The sequence below is a fragment of the Heptranchias perlo genome, chromosome 37 (genome assembly GCF_035084215.1).
Source record: "Heptranchias perlo isolate sHepPer1 chromosome 37, sHepPer1.hap1, whole genome shotgun sequence".
In the NCBI taxonomy this organism is placed as follows: Eukaryota; Metazoa; Chordata; class Chondrichthyes; order Hexanchiformes; family Hexanchidae; genus Heptranchias; species Heptranchias perlo.
In genome coordinates, this window is record NC_090361.1 from 6804091 (window position 1) to 6821460 (window position 17370).

Genomic DNA, 17370 nt, shown 5'->3' on the forward strand with positions numbered 1-17370 from the left:
GACTGCAGGCTTTCCTGTCTCGATAGATGAGCTAGTATGGCTGACTGGCCTTCCTCTCCTGTATATGTTGTACTCAACAACAATGATGCATTTATATAGTACCTTTAACATAGTAAAACACATAAGGCAGCGTTATCAAACACAATTTGACACCGAGCCACATAAGGAGATATTAGGGCGGGTGACCAAAAGCTTGGTCAAAGAGATGGGTTTTAAGGAGCGTCTTAAAGGAGGGGAGCGAGGTGGAGAGGCGGAGAGGTTTGGGGAGGGAATTCCAGAGCTTAGGGCCTAGGCAGCTGAAGGTACGGCCGCCAATGGTGGAGCGATTAAAATTGGGTGAGGGATACCAAGGGAATAGTATATGTTTCCACTTTTGGTACGCAGTTCCAGCATCAAGAACTCCCAAGTTAGGTACAGCACGGTTAGAAGTTCCCTTTACTCTTGCCAAACCATGTGCCTCAGCCCCAACCTCACAAAATTCCATGGCCTCCATGCTGTGGACAATTTGTGGGCTGTCCTGAGCTGGACACCATGCCATGGGAGCTGGGCTGAGACTGTCTCAAACTCATTATCAGCTTTGATTCCATCAGTCTGAGCTGAGCCAAGTCTTCCCTTTGAAAGTATAATGTGTTAACGCACTGCGCCACCCAGACCTCCTTCATGATATTTGTTCTCGATTGGCCCTTTTGAGATGTTCCTACTTATAATACACTCTGTTTGGCCATTGCGCTTCTCAGTAAACAACTTCAAATTCTTCTGGACTCCATATTACAAAAGGGATATCGAGGCACTGGAGAAGGTGCAAAAAAAGATTTACAAGAATGATACCAGAACTAAGAGGTTACAACTATCAGGAAAGACTGAGCAGGCTGGGGCTCTTTTCCCTAGAAAAGAGAAGGCTGAGTTCATGCCGGGCGGGTTAGGTTAAAATTGTACCCTCACACACTACAAATAGCTGGCAGGCCGTCTATACCTGAAGAACGTGCCCCAGCATGAGAAGAGGGAAGAAAACTAGGGCTGGAAAAGCTTCTTATTTATCTCAGGCTGTCACTAGTTTTAAAAAAAAACATCGCTTAGTCACCCACCGCTAAGCATTTAATAAATTTCACAGGGCCTCATTACCTCAGGGATTCTCTGGCACTGATTTCAGTCTCACTTCTCTACCTCAGAGGGCTGTGGATGCTGAGTCATTGAATATATTCAAGGCTGAGATCGACAGATTTCTGGACTCTAGGGGAATCAAGGGATATGGGGATCGGGCAGGAAAAGTGGAGTTGAGGTCGAAGATCAGCCATGATCTGATTGAATGGTGGAGCAGGCTCGAGGGGCCGTAGTGCCTACACCTGCTCCTGTTTCTTATGTTTCTTCATTTCACACACTGACTCCTCACTCTCTGCACTTGTTTTCGCCTGAGTGACAGCGCTTCTCAGGGTGGGAACTGCACATTGGCATGCGAGCCCATCACCATGGCAACCTCATCAGCAACCATTCTTCGCACAGTGCTGGAACAGGCAGTGCCTGTGCCACCGATGGATCACTTGAGATGCTCTCGTTCGGCATGTCCCTTCCCTGCTTTGTGAAGCTGCAGTGGTCACCCAGGACAAGCAGTTAAGGTAAAGCCTCAGTTAGATACTGACTCACGCTGAGACAAAGAACCTGCATTTAGATTGCGCCTTTCACAACCTCAGTTGGTATCAGTCCCACCTCGAGTCCCACTCCAGTACCTGAGCACATAAGCTAGGCTGGTACTTCAGTGCTGCGCTGGGGAAGAGCTGCATTGTCAGAGGTACCATCTTTCAAGAGAGACGTTAAACTCAGCACTTGTCTGCCTGTTCAACTGGATGTCAAAGATACCATGGCACTATTCAAAGAACAGCAGGGAGTTCTCCTGGCACCTGGCCAACATTCCTCTCTCAACCAACACTAAAACAGACTCAACTGTTCATTTATCTCATTTACTGTTTGTGGGACCTTGCTGTGTACAAACTGGAAGCCACATTTTCCTGCATTACAACACGTCAAAAATAATTCATTCACTGTGAAGCACTTTGGGACGTCCTGAGGATGTCATAATGTTCTATATAAATGAATGTTTTTTTTTCTTCTCTCAGTTTCAGAATCCTCAATCTAACAGGTTATCAGTAGCAAATTAGCAGAGTTCACAGTTACCATGGGGATTGCTGTATACACAACAGAAAATGTTCTCAACCCAGGGGCAGTTACCATACCACTGGGTCAGCTCTCCAAGTGGATGTCAACATTCTGAAAAGACTTGCATTTATATTTATTTATTTCACAAACTCAGGATGTCCCAAACTCCTTACAGTCAATGAAATACTTTTTGAAGTGTAGTCACTGTTGTAATGTAGGAAATACGCAGCCAAATTGCTCACAGCAAGGTCCCACAAACAGCAATGTGATAATGACTAAATTATCTGTTTTAGTGATGTTGGTTGAGGGATAAATATTGGGCCAGGACAGCAGGCAGGACCCCGATGCTCTTCTTCAAAATAGTGCCATGGGATCTTTATACGTCCACCTGAGAGGGCAGACAGGGGCCTCGGATTAGCGTCTCCTCCGACAGATGGCATCTCTGACAGTGCAGCACTCCCTCATTACTGCACTGGAGTGTCAGCCTGGATTATATTCTGGAGATATCACGTGATCTGGACAGATGGCGGTTTTCAGAACAAATTAACTGAATAATAATGAGCTAAGAGACAGATGGTATATTTATTATGTAACAAAGCAGTACCAGAATTGCAAAGTTTCTTTAACTTAAGAAGGAACTTGCATTTATACAGCACTTGATCACACCCCAAAGTCCTTTACAACCAATGAATTATGTTTAAAGTGCTGACACTGTTAAATAGTGGCCAATTTGTATGCAGTAATGACCACAAACAGCAATGAGATGCATGTTCAGTAAATCCGTTTTGGTTTGTTGGTTGAATGATAAATGTTGCCCAGGACATCAGCGAAACCACAGCATAACAAAGCCTCGGTTTAACATCTCATCTGAAAGACGGCACCTCCAACAATGTAGCACTCCCTCCACACTGGAGTGAGGCTTGGAACCCGCAACCCTCTGCATCAGGGGCAAAAGCACTGCCTATCGAGTCAAGCTGACACTTGCAGCTAGTTTAAGGTTGCTTTTAGTTTTTGATGTTTAATGCCTCGTTTTGATATGATACGTTTTAACGGAAGAAAACAGATTGGGAGCTGGGAGCCCTGCCATGTTCCATTAATGTTGCAGGAAAGGATGCCCCGGAGCATGGTACATTGGCGAGACTATGCAGACACTGTGACAACGGATGAACGGACACCGCGCAACAATCGCCAGACAGGAGGGTTCCCTCCCAGTCGGGGAACACTTGAGCAGTCAAGGACATTCAGCCACCGATCTTCGGGTAAGCGTTCTCCAAGGCGGCCTTCGAGACACACGACAACGCAAAATCGTCGAGCAGAAGTTGATAGCCAGGTTCCGCACCCATGAGGACGGCCTCAACCGGGATCTTGGGTTCATGTCACGCTACACGTAACCCCACCAGCAAAAAGGGAAAAAAAAGTTATGTTTTTAATATTCTCTCTCTCTCTCTGCCATTTGGGTTTCTTTCTGTCTGTCTGTGTAATTGACACAATGTATATCCAGTGTACTGGGACGTGCTGTTCTCCGTGACTGGCCTGTTTGAACAACAACGACACCTTTTGATTGGTGTGATGCTGTCCCAGCCTAGTATAAGATATGCGATTTGAGAACCTTTTCACTCATTCACCTGACGAAGGGGATAATCTCCGAAAGCTTGTGATTTTAAAATAAATTTGTTGGACTATAGCCTGGTGTTGTAAGATTCCTTACACATGTTCCATTAACCTCTTGAGTGATTGAGGTGGTTCGTAAAGAGTATCTGTCTATCAATGGGACTTTGAACTGCATTCCAATTTGACTAGATTTGCTTAATGTAGAGGATTTTTATTATTTTGTTAAACATTGGGTGAGCTCCCTCTAGTAAGAAACCACCCTGTGGGGGTAAATGGCTCAATTCACCATATAGAGTGGGACTGAGCTACACAGATCAGGAATATCCCCAGATAAATCCCTGCCTGTGCCATTAGTTGCTCTCAGTCAGAGCAGTGGTAGAAACATGACAGCCCCTGGGATAGTAAAGGCTCACTCCCAGTCTTCATCATCATCCAGTGACCACGACTGGAAGGTTCAGGGGTGTGGACATTAGGTAAGGATCGGGTAATGGTTGTTATGCCCCCCCCACCTCCCGCCCCCGCCGTCTTCCCCTCCATGGTCAAACAACCCAACAATACTCTCCATCAGGGCTCACACATGACGAAAGGAGACTTGGAGCTACCACAGGGCAGGTGTTGCAGACGGGTCATGAGTCAGTACCTCAGGAGAGAATCTGGAGAAGGATAGAGGAATCAACACGTTTCTTATTTCAGATAAATTTCTGTTTTCATTTACTTACCTTTCATTTGTTTATTTAGCTTCTTTCTACTGATTATTTTGTTCTTACTTTCCCCTTTCTGCCTGTCTCTTTTTTCTATTTCTTGTCCTGTTTTCTCTCTTTCTCACTCTCACTTGTTTTCTATTTCTTTTCACACCCAATTCTTTTTTCCCTCTCCCCTAAACCCATCATTTTCTGTTCAATTTTTCATCTTTCTATTTTGTTCTTTGCTTTCTTTCTTTCTAATTCTCTATCATTTATTTTTTTTTCCTTCTCTCCCTTTCTATTTGTCTTTATCTCTTCACCCTCCCTCTTCCAAACGATCCAAAGGATAAAGGAACCACCCCTGATCAATGTGATTTGCTGGTATACAGCCAATAGAAACCTCAGCAGAGCTACACGCAGCCTCAGCGAGCATTAATAAGCTCCTGAGCTTTTAAATCTCTTTCACTGGGAGCCAGGGAAGGAATCAGCTCAAGTTATCTGAGGACAGCCAGTTATCACTATGTCTGACCAAAAAAACAGTCAGATGAATGTTCCTGAACAGCAGACTACGCAGAGCACTTACTTGAGCATTTGAGGAGACTTGGTTACCCAGTATCTGAACATGCCCAGGCGGAGGACTTTACTTTTTAATTGTTCTATAGTATGAAGTGAAAAGGGATTCAAGCAAGCCGCACATAAATCCTCATCTTGTTAAACGGCACCCCTGTCATCAGGGTCTGGGATCACTATCTTCCCACATCCCACTTGCTGCAGCTAAAACTTAATACCGGTGACCTTTTTTTAAAACATTCAATTGGCGTCTCGAAGGATCTTCAGCCATGGACCAAGAGTCGACTGTGCAGACGGGCAATGCCACCAACTTCACAGACGCACTGGGTCATGCGTTTCAGTACTCGCTCTCCTCCAGTGATGTGCTCTACAACGGCTATAAACCCTCTCAACGAGAGCTGATCCCTTTACCCAAGGCCGTGCTCTACCTGCTCATGGCTGCCCTGGTGGTGGTAGCAGTGGCTTACGTCATTGTGGGGCATTTCATTAAAGATCTTGCACACGACTTTGCAGGTGAGTTCAGATCAACCATTATCGTTAAGATTGGGTGGGTGAAATGTTCTTTACACTTGGAACTTAAGTTATTATTGGGGGGTGGGGGGTGGGAAGAGAGTCAAAGTGACTAATGGTGAAACTGAATTTCCTTTGTAAGTTTGTCTCAGCAGTTTATATCATAGAGTCTTTTAATTGAATATTAAGTGTTGAATCTCCTAAACTCAACGAGGGGATTGAAGTCAAAGAGTGATAGTCAGTCTCTAACTCTTCCCGTCTCTCTCCTCCATGTACTCTGTAATAATCTAGGCTGACACTCCAGAACTTAGGGTCTGCTGCATTGTCAGAAGTGTTGGACGAGGCGTTAAACTGAGGTCCCATCTGCCTGTTCAGGTGGACCTTAAAGGTCTCGTGGCACTGATTGAAGAGGAGCAAGGAGTTCTTGTGGTGTCCTGGCCAACAACCCTCCCTCAGCCAACACCACCAAAACCACAGATTAACCTGCCATTTATTTAATTACTATTTGTGGTACGCACTGCCGTGTTTGCCTACAAAAGAACAGTTAACACACTTCAAAACAAAATTCATTGTGTTGACATGACAAGGAGCTATAAAAATCCAAGTACTTAACTTTGTAATCCAGCATGTAAGAGTTTGATTTCCTTGCTCTAAACCAAATCTGCTTTGTAGTCTGATCAGCCTAGTCAACTGGGGCTTCCCGATTTGCACCCTGATGTGGTCAGTAAACCCCTGAGTTAACAACTTTATCTGTGACTGATGTTAATTCAGCTTCCTCCCTCTGCGCTAGATTTCTCATGGTGTCAAGACATCTCTATTGAGGTGCCGTTTGAACAGCCCACAATTCTTTGGACGACAAATAATACATGAAGATGGGACTTGTCAGGAGTTAAGAGCAGGGAGACACTTCGGGAGTAAAAGGCAGCGAAAGCAATAGGTTAAGGATGCCTGCTTAAGCAAGATGCAAATGCTACTTGCAGTTGGTGTTTTGTAACTAGGGACACAGTCAATAGGCAATAGCACTTCAACAGTTTGTCCCAATTGTCTCCCTCTCTCATGAGGGCTTGACTCTTGCTGAGGTACAGTTGCAGAGGGGCTAGCCTCAAGCAAGTGCCCATTCTTTAAATGTCAGCAGGTTATTTGACCATGAGGACCATCACACTTGAGCCGGGTTCCTGTTCTAACTCGCAGTCTTAACTCGAACACAATCCACTTCCCTAGCATAAGGACGCTGTGACCAATGGTACTATACCTACCACCGTTTCAGCAGAGGCCAGCTAACTCTGCACAGCCCAGGGATCGAACTCGGGGCCCTTCCAGTCCCTATAAACACAGAAACACACGAGGAAGTGCTTTTACCCATCAATCCGGGGAGGGAGTCATTTCTTTAAAGGGGTGATTTACAGAGCAGGATTATTCAGTCCCACCCTGTTAAGTTGCTGCTATGAACAGCCAGCAGCATGTTATCAAGGGGCTGGGCAGCCTGTGCTTGCTCCACGTTCAATTAAATTAAAAGCTTCCCAGGTCACGGTCTGTTTCATAGAAGTGACGGCTTAAATCACCTCACTGTTAAGAGTCTGTTATTATTTGCTGTTACGTTTAATAAAAAAGACGTTTGCTATGCAAATGTGTTGTTTGCACTGCACAGGAGCACAGTGAGTCAAGATTACCTACATATACAAACACATACACATTTGCCGATCTCTCATGGCATTGCTCAGAACCAAGAGCAGTTAGCCTCTAATTGACCTCAGGATGTGCCTATCTACATTAATTGGACGATGCGGGCTTAAAGGGACACCCCAATTACACACAGCTCCACCTCAGCAGCAGAATAATGCATGTGTCACATGGTACAATGTTATAGGGCGTTGCTGTCTTAGTGACTCACTGTGAGCAACGCCACGGGAGATCAGCTACAATTAATTACTTTTAATCTTCTAAAACCCTCGCACCTAATGGCCACACAGGAGCAAAATGGTTTCTACAGTAACTGTGATTTATGTTAATTTGATACGCTATTTCTGAGATTTGGCTATCTTAAACAAAATGTAACTCAATCTTCAGATTTCAAAAAGAACTATATGCTGTAATTAACGTCATCAGAACTTTAATTATCACATGTTCACTCACCCTGGGCCATCTGTGACTCAAGAAGATCCCATCAATTCATTGAACAAAATTTATTCTTGGGATGTGGGTGACGCTGGCAAAGGCTGCATTGATTCTCCATCCCTAGTTGCCCTGAGAAGGTGTTGGTGGAACGATTTCTTGCACCATTGGCAGCAGAGATTTACTAGAACGGTACAAGGGATGAGGGACTTCAGTTACGTGGAGAGACTGGAGAACCTGGGATTGTTCTCCTTGGAGCAGAGAAGGTTAAGGGGAGATTTAATACAGGTGTTCAAAATTATGAAGGGTTTTGATAGAGTAAATAGGGAGAAAATGTTTCCACTGTTAGTAACTAGAGGACACAGATATAAGGTAATTGGCAAAAAAGCCAGAGGGGGAGATTAGGAATTTTTTTTTAACGCAGCGAGTTGTTATGATCTGGAATGCACTGCATGAAAACTGATTCAATAATAACTTTCAAAAGGGAACTGAATAAATACTTGATGGGGAAAAATTTGCAGGGCTACGGGAAAGAGCAGGGGAATGGGACTAATTGGATAGTTCTTTCTAAGAGCCAGCATAGGCACGATGGGCTGAATGGCCTCCTTCTGTGCTGTATCGTTCTATGATTCTTAAGGTGATAATTTGGTAGAATACACACCCGCTTCAAGTTGTGTTCATTAAAATATGTTTTGTCCCCCAAAAGATTGCATATTTGGTCCGAGGCAGCAGGAAATGGAGACTGGGAATAACCTGAAGTGCATCACACCTGAAACACCCTCGTACCCTCTCCAGTATCAGGAGGAAGTCCAAATCCCAGAAGAGGAGACTCTGCATCTACCGCAGGAGACGTGACTTCAGATAACAGGAAAACTGGGATGGATTCACCAAAGGGGAGACGAACAGCAAAGGTCTCATCCCACCAGTAATACCAAACAAACTTACTGCAATGGCATCAACTGCCATCACCAATGAACGGTTTTATTGTCACTGATAATTTGCCAACAATCGGTCAAATTTACTTGACATTTTCACTCCAGCAAAAATAAAAATCCTTAACGCATTTCCTGATCTAGCAGAAACCAAAATTAAATATGCATAAATATATAGATCTATATATACACATTATAAAAGGCAAGAAGTGACTAACATTATACATTTAACTTTTGATAAGTGTATTGGCCAAACTTTACTCTGTGAATACAATGACCAGAAGTCAAAGGCAAGGAAAGGCCACTCAACAACAATGTACATTTATATAGGTCCATTAACATAGTCAAGATGTCCCAAGGCGCCTCCACAGGAGTGTAATCAGACAAATTAACCCTCCGAAACTCAGCCTTATGGTATTCTAACTCCGCCAGACTGTGTTCTGAATGTCCTCACAGTGTGTGTCTTTACTTCCCTGCCGGTCAGACTATTCCAGATGTTTATCACCCTTTATTTGTATAAAGAAGTTCTGTCTAAATTTATTTTTCACTAGTTTATACTTAAGACCATTGGTTCTAATGTTCGGCCTTATTTAAAAGTAATATTCAGGATTTATCTTATTAGAGTCTTTGAATATTTTATATATTTCAGCAAGGGTCCCCTTTGATTGTCTTCACTCTAGGCTGTAGAGATTAGCATTAACCTTTCCCCTCAACCCATCCCCCTTGCACTTGGAATCATTTCTTGCTGCTTTTCTCTGCACTTCCCTTAACACTTGCACGCCCCTGGTGAACACCTGAACTACTGGCAAACTCAGTTTTCTTAATGCGAACGTTCGGGTTTGTGTTTGAAATTTGAGCAGTTTCCACGGAGTGCGGGCAGTATCGGCGCGCCTCGACAGAACTCAAATGCCAAGAGGGCAGCACTCAGCATTGCATGAAAAAGGGTGATGATTTGTGACGGGGTTAAAACGACTTTTGCTGGTAAAGGGAAGCTGTACTTAAAGACTGCTGAAACCTCTCATTAACTTGGATGGGTCTAGTTAATTCGCAACATCCTGCGAATTCCTACTCACCGTGTGTCGCCCTTCCCAACTGTTGCAATTAAGTATGGGCATCCGAGGGACAGCTTCTGAGATACACTTGCTCTCATTCCCAGAGATGTCCATTATTAAGTATTCTTGCTCTGCAATATTTACACAGTCTGTATATATTCAATATTTTATAAAGAAAATAAACATTTACATAGATACCCAGTCTTGAACAGTCCCAAGTGTGAAATTGTCTAGTGTGGAATCATCAGAAATCCTTGATTTCAGCCAGCCAACGTAATTCTGAGTGGAGTGCAACTGTACTCCCTCTTCCTGCAGTGCGCTGTCTCACCAGCTGGGACGGATGGATGATTGTCCCAACCACCGGGAAGGTATAGATTTCAGAAGCTGTGTCAATCGGAGGTGGGCCTGCAGATGGCAAGTTGGCTGCTTTCAGCTCCGATGTAGGGACACGTGAAAGCTAGACAATTCTCTTTGGTAATCCCAAGCCACCTGCACCATGCCTTTGATCCTGCCCTCCAGGGTACCCTGGAAATAAGGGCCGGGGTAGCAATTCCTCCCCACAGAGGAGGCGACCGAGCATCCACAGCATGTCAAACATTAGCAACTGTTTGAGAATTGGTGGATCAGCGTGAGGGCATGGCTTGGTTGAATTAGATAACCCATGGTAAATGCACGAGACTGGTCATGTATGCATTTAGCTGCAGAAATCTCATGTCAAAAGTCGGCACATTAATATCACTGATTTGGTGAGCACCCCAATGGCTTAAGTGTGGTCCTGAGCCACACAGGCTAGACTGATCAAACGCAAAATACTGCAGATGCTGGAAATCTGAAATAAAAACAGAAAATGCTGGAAATACTCAGCAGATCAGGCAGTATCTGTGGAGGGAGAAACAGAGTTAATGTTTCAGAACCTTTCGTCAGATACAGTTCTGAGTATTTCCAGACTAGATCGATCCCTGGTTTACATCAAGTTCGCTGATCTCAGCCAAGATGACATCAGGATGCTATAATCGACTTCAGCAACCCTGAGCTTGTCGAGTAGGGATTGACCCCTTCTGGAAAGGGTGGGCATGGGTGATATGCATGTGCATAATATCAGGTTCAACTTCACGGTGGGACAGTCTGCCAGCATTGTCTAGGTTTGCACATGAATGGCCACTCAAGGCTTTATGCAAGGTTTCCTTCAGTCTTGCCCCATCTCCCCAAATAAATGATCAGATTTCTGATATGCCTGGGATACCTACAATAATCTCCCCGTGAATATTACAGCCCTCGAGCGGCTTTGAGAGTCAGCAGAAGACTAACCGTGACTGATTCCATCATTCAAATGTAGATTTTGACCTTTTTTTTAAAAAAAACAAGGGATGCTGTGGTTGGCCGAGGTGAGAAACACCATAGAACACACTTCAGTTTTGCTCCATTTATTGCTTTAGGTTTACAGTTCCCATTTAATTTTCTGAAACAAGACTATCATTATAAACATACTCCTCAGGAACCAAGACATTTAGCATGTGACAATGAGGTATGTGCTACAGTGACGGTCTTCCAACATACCACTGGATATAACACAAGAAAACGCAGGGGGGAGGGGGTGGGGGCCTAGGGCTAGATTAATTATAAAGGAGGGCTGCACAATGACCAAAACCACCACTTCACTCCCTTCTACTTGTTTTCATTACTTCATACTGGGTTTTATTTACTGCTATTTAGGCAGGGAGGAACTGATGGCTCCAGTGTATAAATCCCTTCATCAAAACAGTTTGGATATCACCCAAAACATTAACCTTTTCTCTGATTAACCTGCACTACAATTCCAGCTTCCACTTTTATTTCAAGTTGATGTCTCACAAATTGCTATCATAGCCATGTGTAAACTTGCCAGGTTTCAGCAACATCTTAAAATACCAACTTAAAATAGCAAGTGTAACACGAGCAACACAATTTCACATGAGGAGATCCGGAGGCAGAGAAAATGGCACTTCTGAGTGATAGCAAACTATTCCCCGAACTACAAGCCCAACCTTGTTTTATTCTCCCCCAGCCCCCAGCCCACCCCAATCCCCAAAATTAAATAAAGCGAAACCTTTTCAGGCTTAAAAAAGTGCAGAGCACACGCTTCAGTAAGAGTCCCTGTGTGCCGTGTCCATGCCTGAATGCTAGGAGTCCAGGCGGCAGACTGGGCTGTCGTACACCATCTGCAGGTTCACCCTGTGCCCCACCAGCTCGCGGATGTTGTTGATTCCGTACTTGATCATGGTTGGCCTGGAAAGCAATAAATAAAAACGCAGCAAAGTTAAGACTGATCTCAGATTTTTGTTTCCTGGTGGATTGAGACTGGGGAAGGCAAGGGATGTGGGGGGGGGGGGGGAGCAATGTGGAAGGGGGGGGGGGGGGGGAGGAGGCAAAGGATATTGGGGCAGTCAATGGGACTGGAATTTCATAAAGCAGAATGCAAAATCTTGACTGCAAATAACCCTGCAGTCAGCTGCAGATTGCTGAACACACAATGACATTTATACCTGTGAATCAACAATGACATATGTACAGTTGTGAATCCTTCAGTGTGAATACCAACTCCAAGGAGTTTACCAGCCGATGGATACACCAGAAACTGCCAAACTAAACACAATCCACATGTGGTGTTTATGGAAACTATATATTTGAGCAGGGGAGGGGAGCATGGTGTTGATAAAGAAAAATGAAATTAGTCCGGTGCTGCTGAAGGCTATCCAGTGAACGTCATTATGTGCAAGAACAGAATGCCTCTAGAATCATATCAAATCTTGCAGCACAGAAGTAGGCTGTTCAGCCCATCGTGCCTGTGCCGGCTCGTGGAAACAGCTTTCCAATTAGTCCCACTCCCCTGCTCAATTCCCTTTTGAAAGTTACTACTGAATCTGCTTCCACCACCCTTTCAGACAGTGCTTTCCAGATCATAACAACTCACTGTGTAAAGAAAATTCTCCTCATCTCCTCTATGGTTCTTTTGCCAATTACCTCTATTGGCGCTCTGGTTAATTTAACGTGGACCAGGAGTGGAGCCCAGCAGCTTCCTGGTTTGCTAAATGCATTAGTTGAGGAGCATTTTTTGGTTATCCCGGGCAGAACCAAATATACACTTGCACCAGTGTCAGACTGGGGTTGAACGGCAAAGCAGCCCAAGCAGTATTTATGCATCTAAGGACTGGCTCTTTGGGAACAGCTCACCTGCCCACCTAACCAGTCAGGGGGTGGTGTGGAGATCAAGAAAGCCAGAAGAGATGGGACAGAATACTTATTGTTTTTTTTTAAAAAATGCACAAAACAAAATTTGATTTTAGAATTTTAAGAAAAAGATGCTGGAAATCTGAAATAAACACAGAAAACGTTGGAAAAGACTCAGCAGGTCAGGCAGCATCTGTGGAGCAAGAAACAGAGTTAACGTTTTAGGTCGAAGACCATTCGTCAGAACTGATTTTAGAATACTTCGCTTGTAACTGAAACCGGCCTCTCAGTTGGGCATTCATTTTTGGTTGAAGGAGAGGGAGAGTTCAGTCAACACTGGTGACTACAGGGAGTTAAGGTCAAACTGCTTTAATTCACTGTCCAAGCAAATCCTCCTGATCAGGTGATGGAAGATAATTGATTCTGGCTCATATTTGAAGCACTTATAAAGTTACAGGACAAAGCTGTGGTTTCTGGCCCTGTAGGAAACGTAATCAGGTGAATGTATCTGCGCTATTTATAAATGGAATAGCAGGGCCATTGATGTCATGCGCTTGGAGTCGTGCAGAGGACACTCTTTAGACTTGGACTGCAGGCCCAGTGACCGCTGAAAATAACTGCAAGTTGTCCCCAAGGTACTTCTCACTCTTGGCCATCTCCTAATGTTCCTCCCCCTTGGCGCCAGCTCTATTCAGGAACTGTAAATTAGTTAAAACTAGACAGGCACTGCTGACGTCTTACTGAGAGCAGCAATGCAGGGGACCTATTAAAAAATATTTTCTCAGGATTGTTACTCGAGATGCCCCATCTTTGCCCAGCTGGAGGTCATTGCCAGAGCAAAAAGTTTCCTGAAAGAAAAGATTCCACTACAGCACGAAGTTCGAACTGATGCGGGATTAGGGCCAAAATTCATTTGCTTGCCGTCATTTCAGTTTTTAAATCTTTCTCCCCTCTCTTCCCACCCACCGCACCCCCCAACCAAATTAGGTGCAGAGTCTTGCAGGGTACGCCATCAAGTGGCCAGTCTATGAGCAAAGCTGGGAGGGAGGGCACGAGTGCCTAGAAACAGAAAATAGGAGGAGTAGGCCATTTGGCCCGTCGAGCCTGTTCCACCATTCAATATGATCATGGCTGATCCTCTATCTCAATACCATATTCCCGCTCTTTCCCCATACCCCTTGATGCCTTTTGTATCTAGAAATCTATCTAGCTCCTCCTTAAATATATTCAGTGACTTGGCCTTCACAGCCTTCTGTGGTAGAGAATTCCATTGGTTCACCACCCTCTGAGTGAAGAAATTTTTCCTCATCTCAGTCCTAAATGTCCAATCCAGTATCCTGAGACTGTGACCCCTCGTTCTGGACCCCCCAGCCAGGGGAAACACCCTGCCTGCATCCAGTCTGTCTAGCCGTGTCAGAATTTTATACGTTTCAATGAGATCCCCTCTCATTCTTCTAAACTCGAATGAATACAGACCGAGTCGACCCAATCTCTCCTCATACTACAGTCCTGTCATCCCAGGAATCAGTCTGGTGAACCTTCGCTGCATTCCCTCTATGGCAAGTATATCCTTTCTTAGGTAAGGAGACCAAAACTGCACACAATACTCCAGATGCGGTCTCACCAAGGCCCTGTATAACTGCAGTAAGACATCCTTGCTCCTATACTCAAATCCTCTTGCAATGAAGGCCAACATACCATTTGCCTTCCTAACTGCTTGCTGCACCTGCATGTTTGCTTTCAGTGACTGGTGTACAAGGACACCCAGGTTCCTTGGTACATCAACATTTCCCAATCTATCACCATTTAAATAATACTCTGCCTTTCTGTTTTTCCTTCTGAAGTGGGTAACTTCACATTTGTCCACGTTATACTGCATCTGCCATGTATTTGCCCACTCACCCAACTTGTCTAAATTGCCTTGAAGCCTCTTTGCATCCTCCTCACAACTCACAATCCCACCTAGATTTGTTTTGCACAAGACTTCCAACCCACTACACAGTCTCTCTTACTGATGTGAACACATTTGATGTTCCTTAGCGCTACTTTGTTCACCGAACTTCCCAAAAAGCATTTCTTTCCTCAATTTTCTTCCATATCCTTACATGCAGGTCTCAGCTGTGGCTCAGTTGGTAGCACTCTCGCCTCTGAGTCAGAAGGTTGTGGGCTCAAATTCCACTCCAGAGACATAATCTAGGCTGAAAATTAAGTGACGTGCTGAGGGAGTGCTGCACTGTCAAAGGTGCCGTCTTTTGGATGAGACGTTAAACCAAGGCCTCGGGTGCCCTCTCAGGTGGACGTAAACTATCCCACTGCACTATTTCGAAGAAGAGCTGGGGAGTTCTCACCAGTACACTGGCCAATATTTATCCCTCAACGGACATCACTAAAATAGATTATACGGTCGTTACCACATTGCCGTCTGTGGAACCTTTTTGTGCACAAATTGGCTGCAGCGTTTCCTACATTGCAACAGTGACTACACTTCAAAAGTACTTCATTGGCTTTGGGACATCCGGAGGTCGTGAAAGGCGCTATATAAATGCAAGTTATAGCAAATGAGAGGACAAACAAAACTATCGCTGCCACTGAGCCAGTTGCTGAGCAACACAAGCCGAGGGATCTTTCTCGTTTGTACTTTGGCATTAGTGACTGCGAGACCCTTACAGATGAAGATGACGATGATGATGACGAGGATGGTGCCTTTCTGCCAAACACCTCTCCAAGAGCTAGCCAACATGCAGCAAGGCTTCAGCCCAGAGAGAAATGTCCGAGTGACTTGGGATGATTCATCTCCTCTTCCACCCCCACCTTCCATAATCTTCCCATTGGGAGGAGGTGGGAGGGGGGGGTGCAGAACCGCCACTAGATGCAGTCACATCCACTGTCACAGAAAATGTGGACAAAGCAGTTTACAGCTGTGCTCCGCTTACCTTCAGTGTACTTTAAAAAGTTACGTTCTGTGCCAAACATTTGAGGAACTCAAAGTACGAGTGGCCTGCAGATGAGTCTGTTTACAAAGCGTGCCTGGGAACTGCTCATCTGCCCAGGGGATGGAGTGTGGGTGCGGTCTGAAAGTTTCGCTACGAGATTACATGTCCTTGGACTGGTTTTTAATGACTGCTTTGTACTCAGAAACATGCATCAGTAAATGACTGGGATTTAGTTGATAAACTAGCCCTTAATCCCTGTGCTACACAGTGGAATCCAGCTGAGGGCAACTCAGTAAGCGGATTAGTGGGCTGCTGAAGGTGTGCAGTACAATCTGCGTGCACAATGATTGGATGCTGAAAACCTCATCCAATCCCGTTTTACACAGAGGTGGATGAATGGCTGTTGCTTTTGGCAAGTTACGAATGTACAAGTTCCACAAGGCATTCAGTACTCAAAAGAGTTAATCTGCGTCATTTCATTTCAGTGATGTGTGCTAGTGGCAAAATACTTGCTTTAGGTGTTTTTTTTTAAATTGGGGTACACTGTTGTTGCGACTAGTTTACTTTGAACATTCAAGGACTAGCACTTTCCCCATAGGGGTCACAATCAGGAACAGGAACCCAGGCCAATTGTCCCCTCCCTGTCCCAGGGGTGTGCCGAGACTAACTGGAGCGCCCCTACCACCACCCCAGTTGAGATTAGCTAACCGGGGACTGACGTGTCCTGTACAATTCAGTTACTCACTGCCTTAAACAGCTGGGCCACCAGGAGAACACTCATTGGATTTTTAAGCAGCTGGATTTCTGCAAACAACAGTCAGCACTCTGCCAGGTGACACAACGGGTGTGAAAGGCTATCAGCTGGTTCGACTCCAGCAGCTGTACTGCAAGTGCTAATGTGTGTCTGTTTCCAAACAGCTTTGTTGAGTACCGAAATAAAACTGCTAAATCCCATCAGCTGTTCTAACTTGTTTCTCCCCCTGGGTCTTTCATTACCACTTGATAAAGATTTAAACCGCACAAGAATGTTTGCCTGGCCCCATAGGAACACGTAATCCCACACTGGTGCACAAGCTCATTTGGTGCTCAAAAGTATCCCGGAGCTTTTTCGTCTCCCCTCTGACCAGCAATCAGGAGTGCAATCTGCCCGATTTTTCCCCTTTGCTAACCCAGGGACATTTTCTCCCTTTCTCTCCTGAAGGCATTGACTCATGCTGGAGTACCAGTTCCACAGATGCTTCTGCCACTCTTCAGGTGCCAACCTACGCAGCAAGGTGTCAGTACGATACTGGGGAGGAATGACAGCTTTGTCTTCACCAGAGACCCGCACTTTCCAGCAGGAGTCACCAAATAAAAATCAGGAACAGGAACCTGGTTGACTTTATACTGGTGAAGCACATCTACAAATAGCCGGGCTGAGACCAGCCAACTCAGCACAGATACAATTGATTTGGAACCATCTTAATTCCTACATTACAGCAGCGACTACGCTGCAAAAGTACTTCGTTGGCTGTAAAGCGCTTTGGGACGTCCCGAGGTTGTGAAACGCGCTATATAAATGCAAGTTCTTTCTGAATCTCTACGGCTCACTGGATAACCTTGTTGAGTC

The 17370-nt window shown here is 44.9% G+C and overlaps 2 protein-coding genes across 4 annotated transcripts in view; both read right to left on the reverse strand.

The window, feature by feature from the left end:
- Positions 1-11789, reverse strand: part of syce2 (synaptonemal complex central element protein 2) — a 47600-nt gene extending 35811 nt beyond the window's left edge. For all 3 annotated transcript variants that reach the window (XM_067973054.1, XM_067973053.1, XM_067973052.1), the window contains exons 1-2: positions 11708-11789; positions 7659-7821 (exon numbers count right to left, since the gene is read on the reverse strand). The gene's annotated coding sequence lies outside the window, so the exon portion shown is untranslated. The remainder of the gene's footprint in view (positions 1-7658; positions 7822-11707) is intronic.
- The window catches only part of farsa (phenylalanyl-tRNA synthetase subunit alpha), a 29529-nt gene continuing 23188 nt past the window's right edge, over positions 11030-17370 (reverse strand). Inside the window, exon 13 of the mRNA XM_067973049.1 lies at positions 11030-11886. Coding sequence (XP_067829150.1) covers positions 11781-11886 — 106 coding nt within the window. The 3' untranslated portion in view covers positions 11030-11780. The remainder of the gene's footprint in view (positions 11887-17370) is intronic.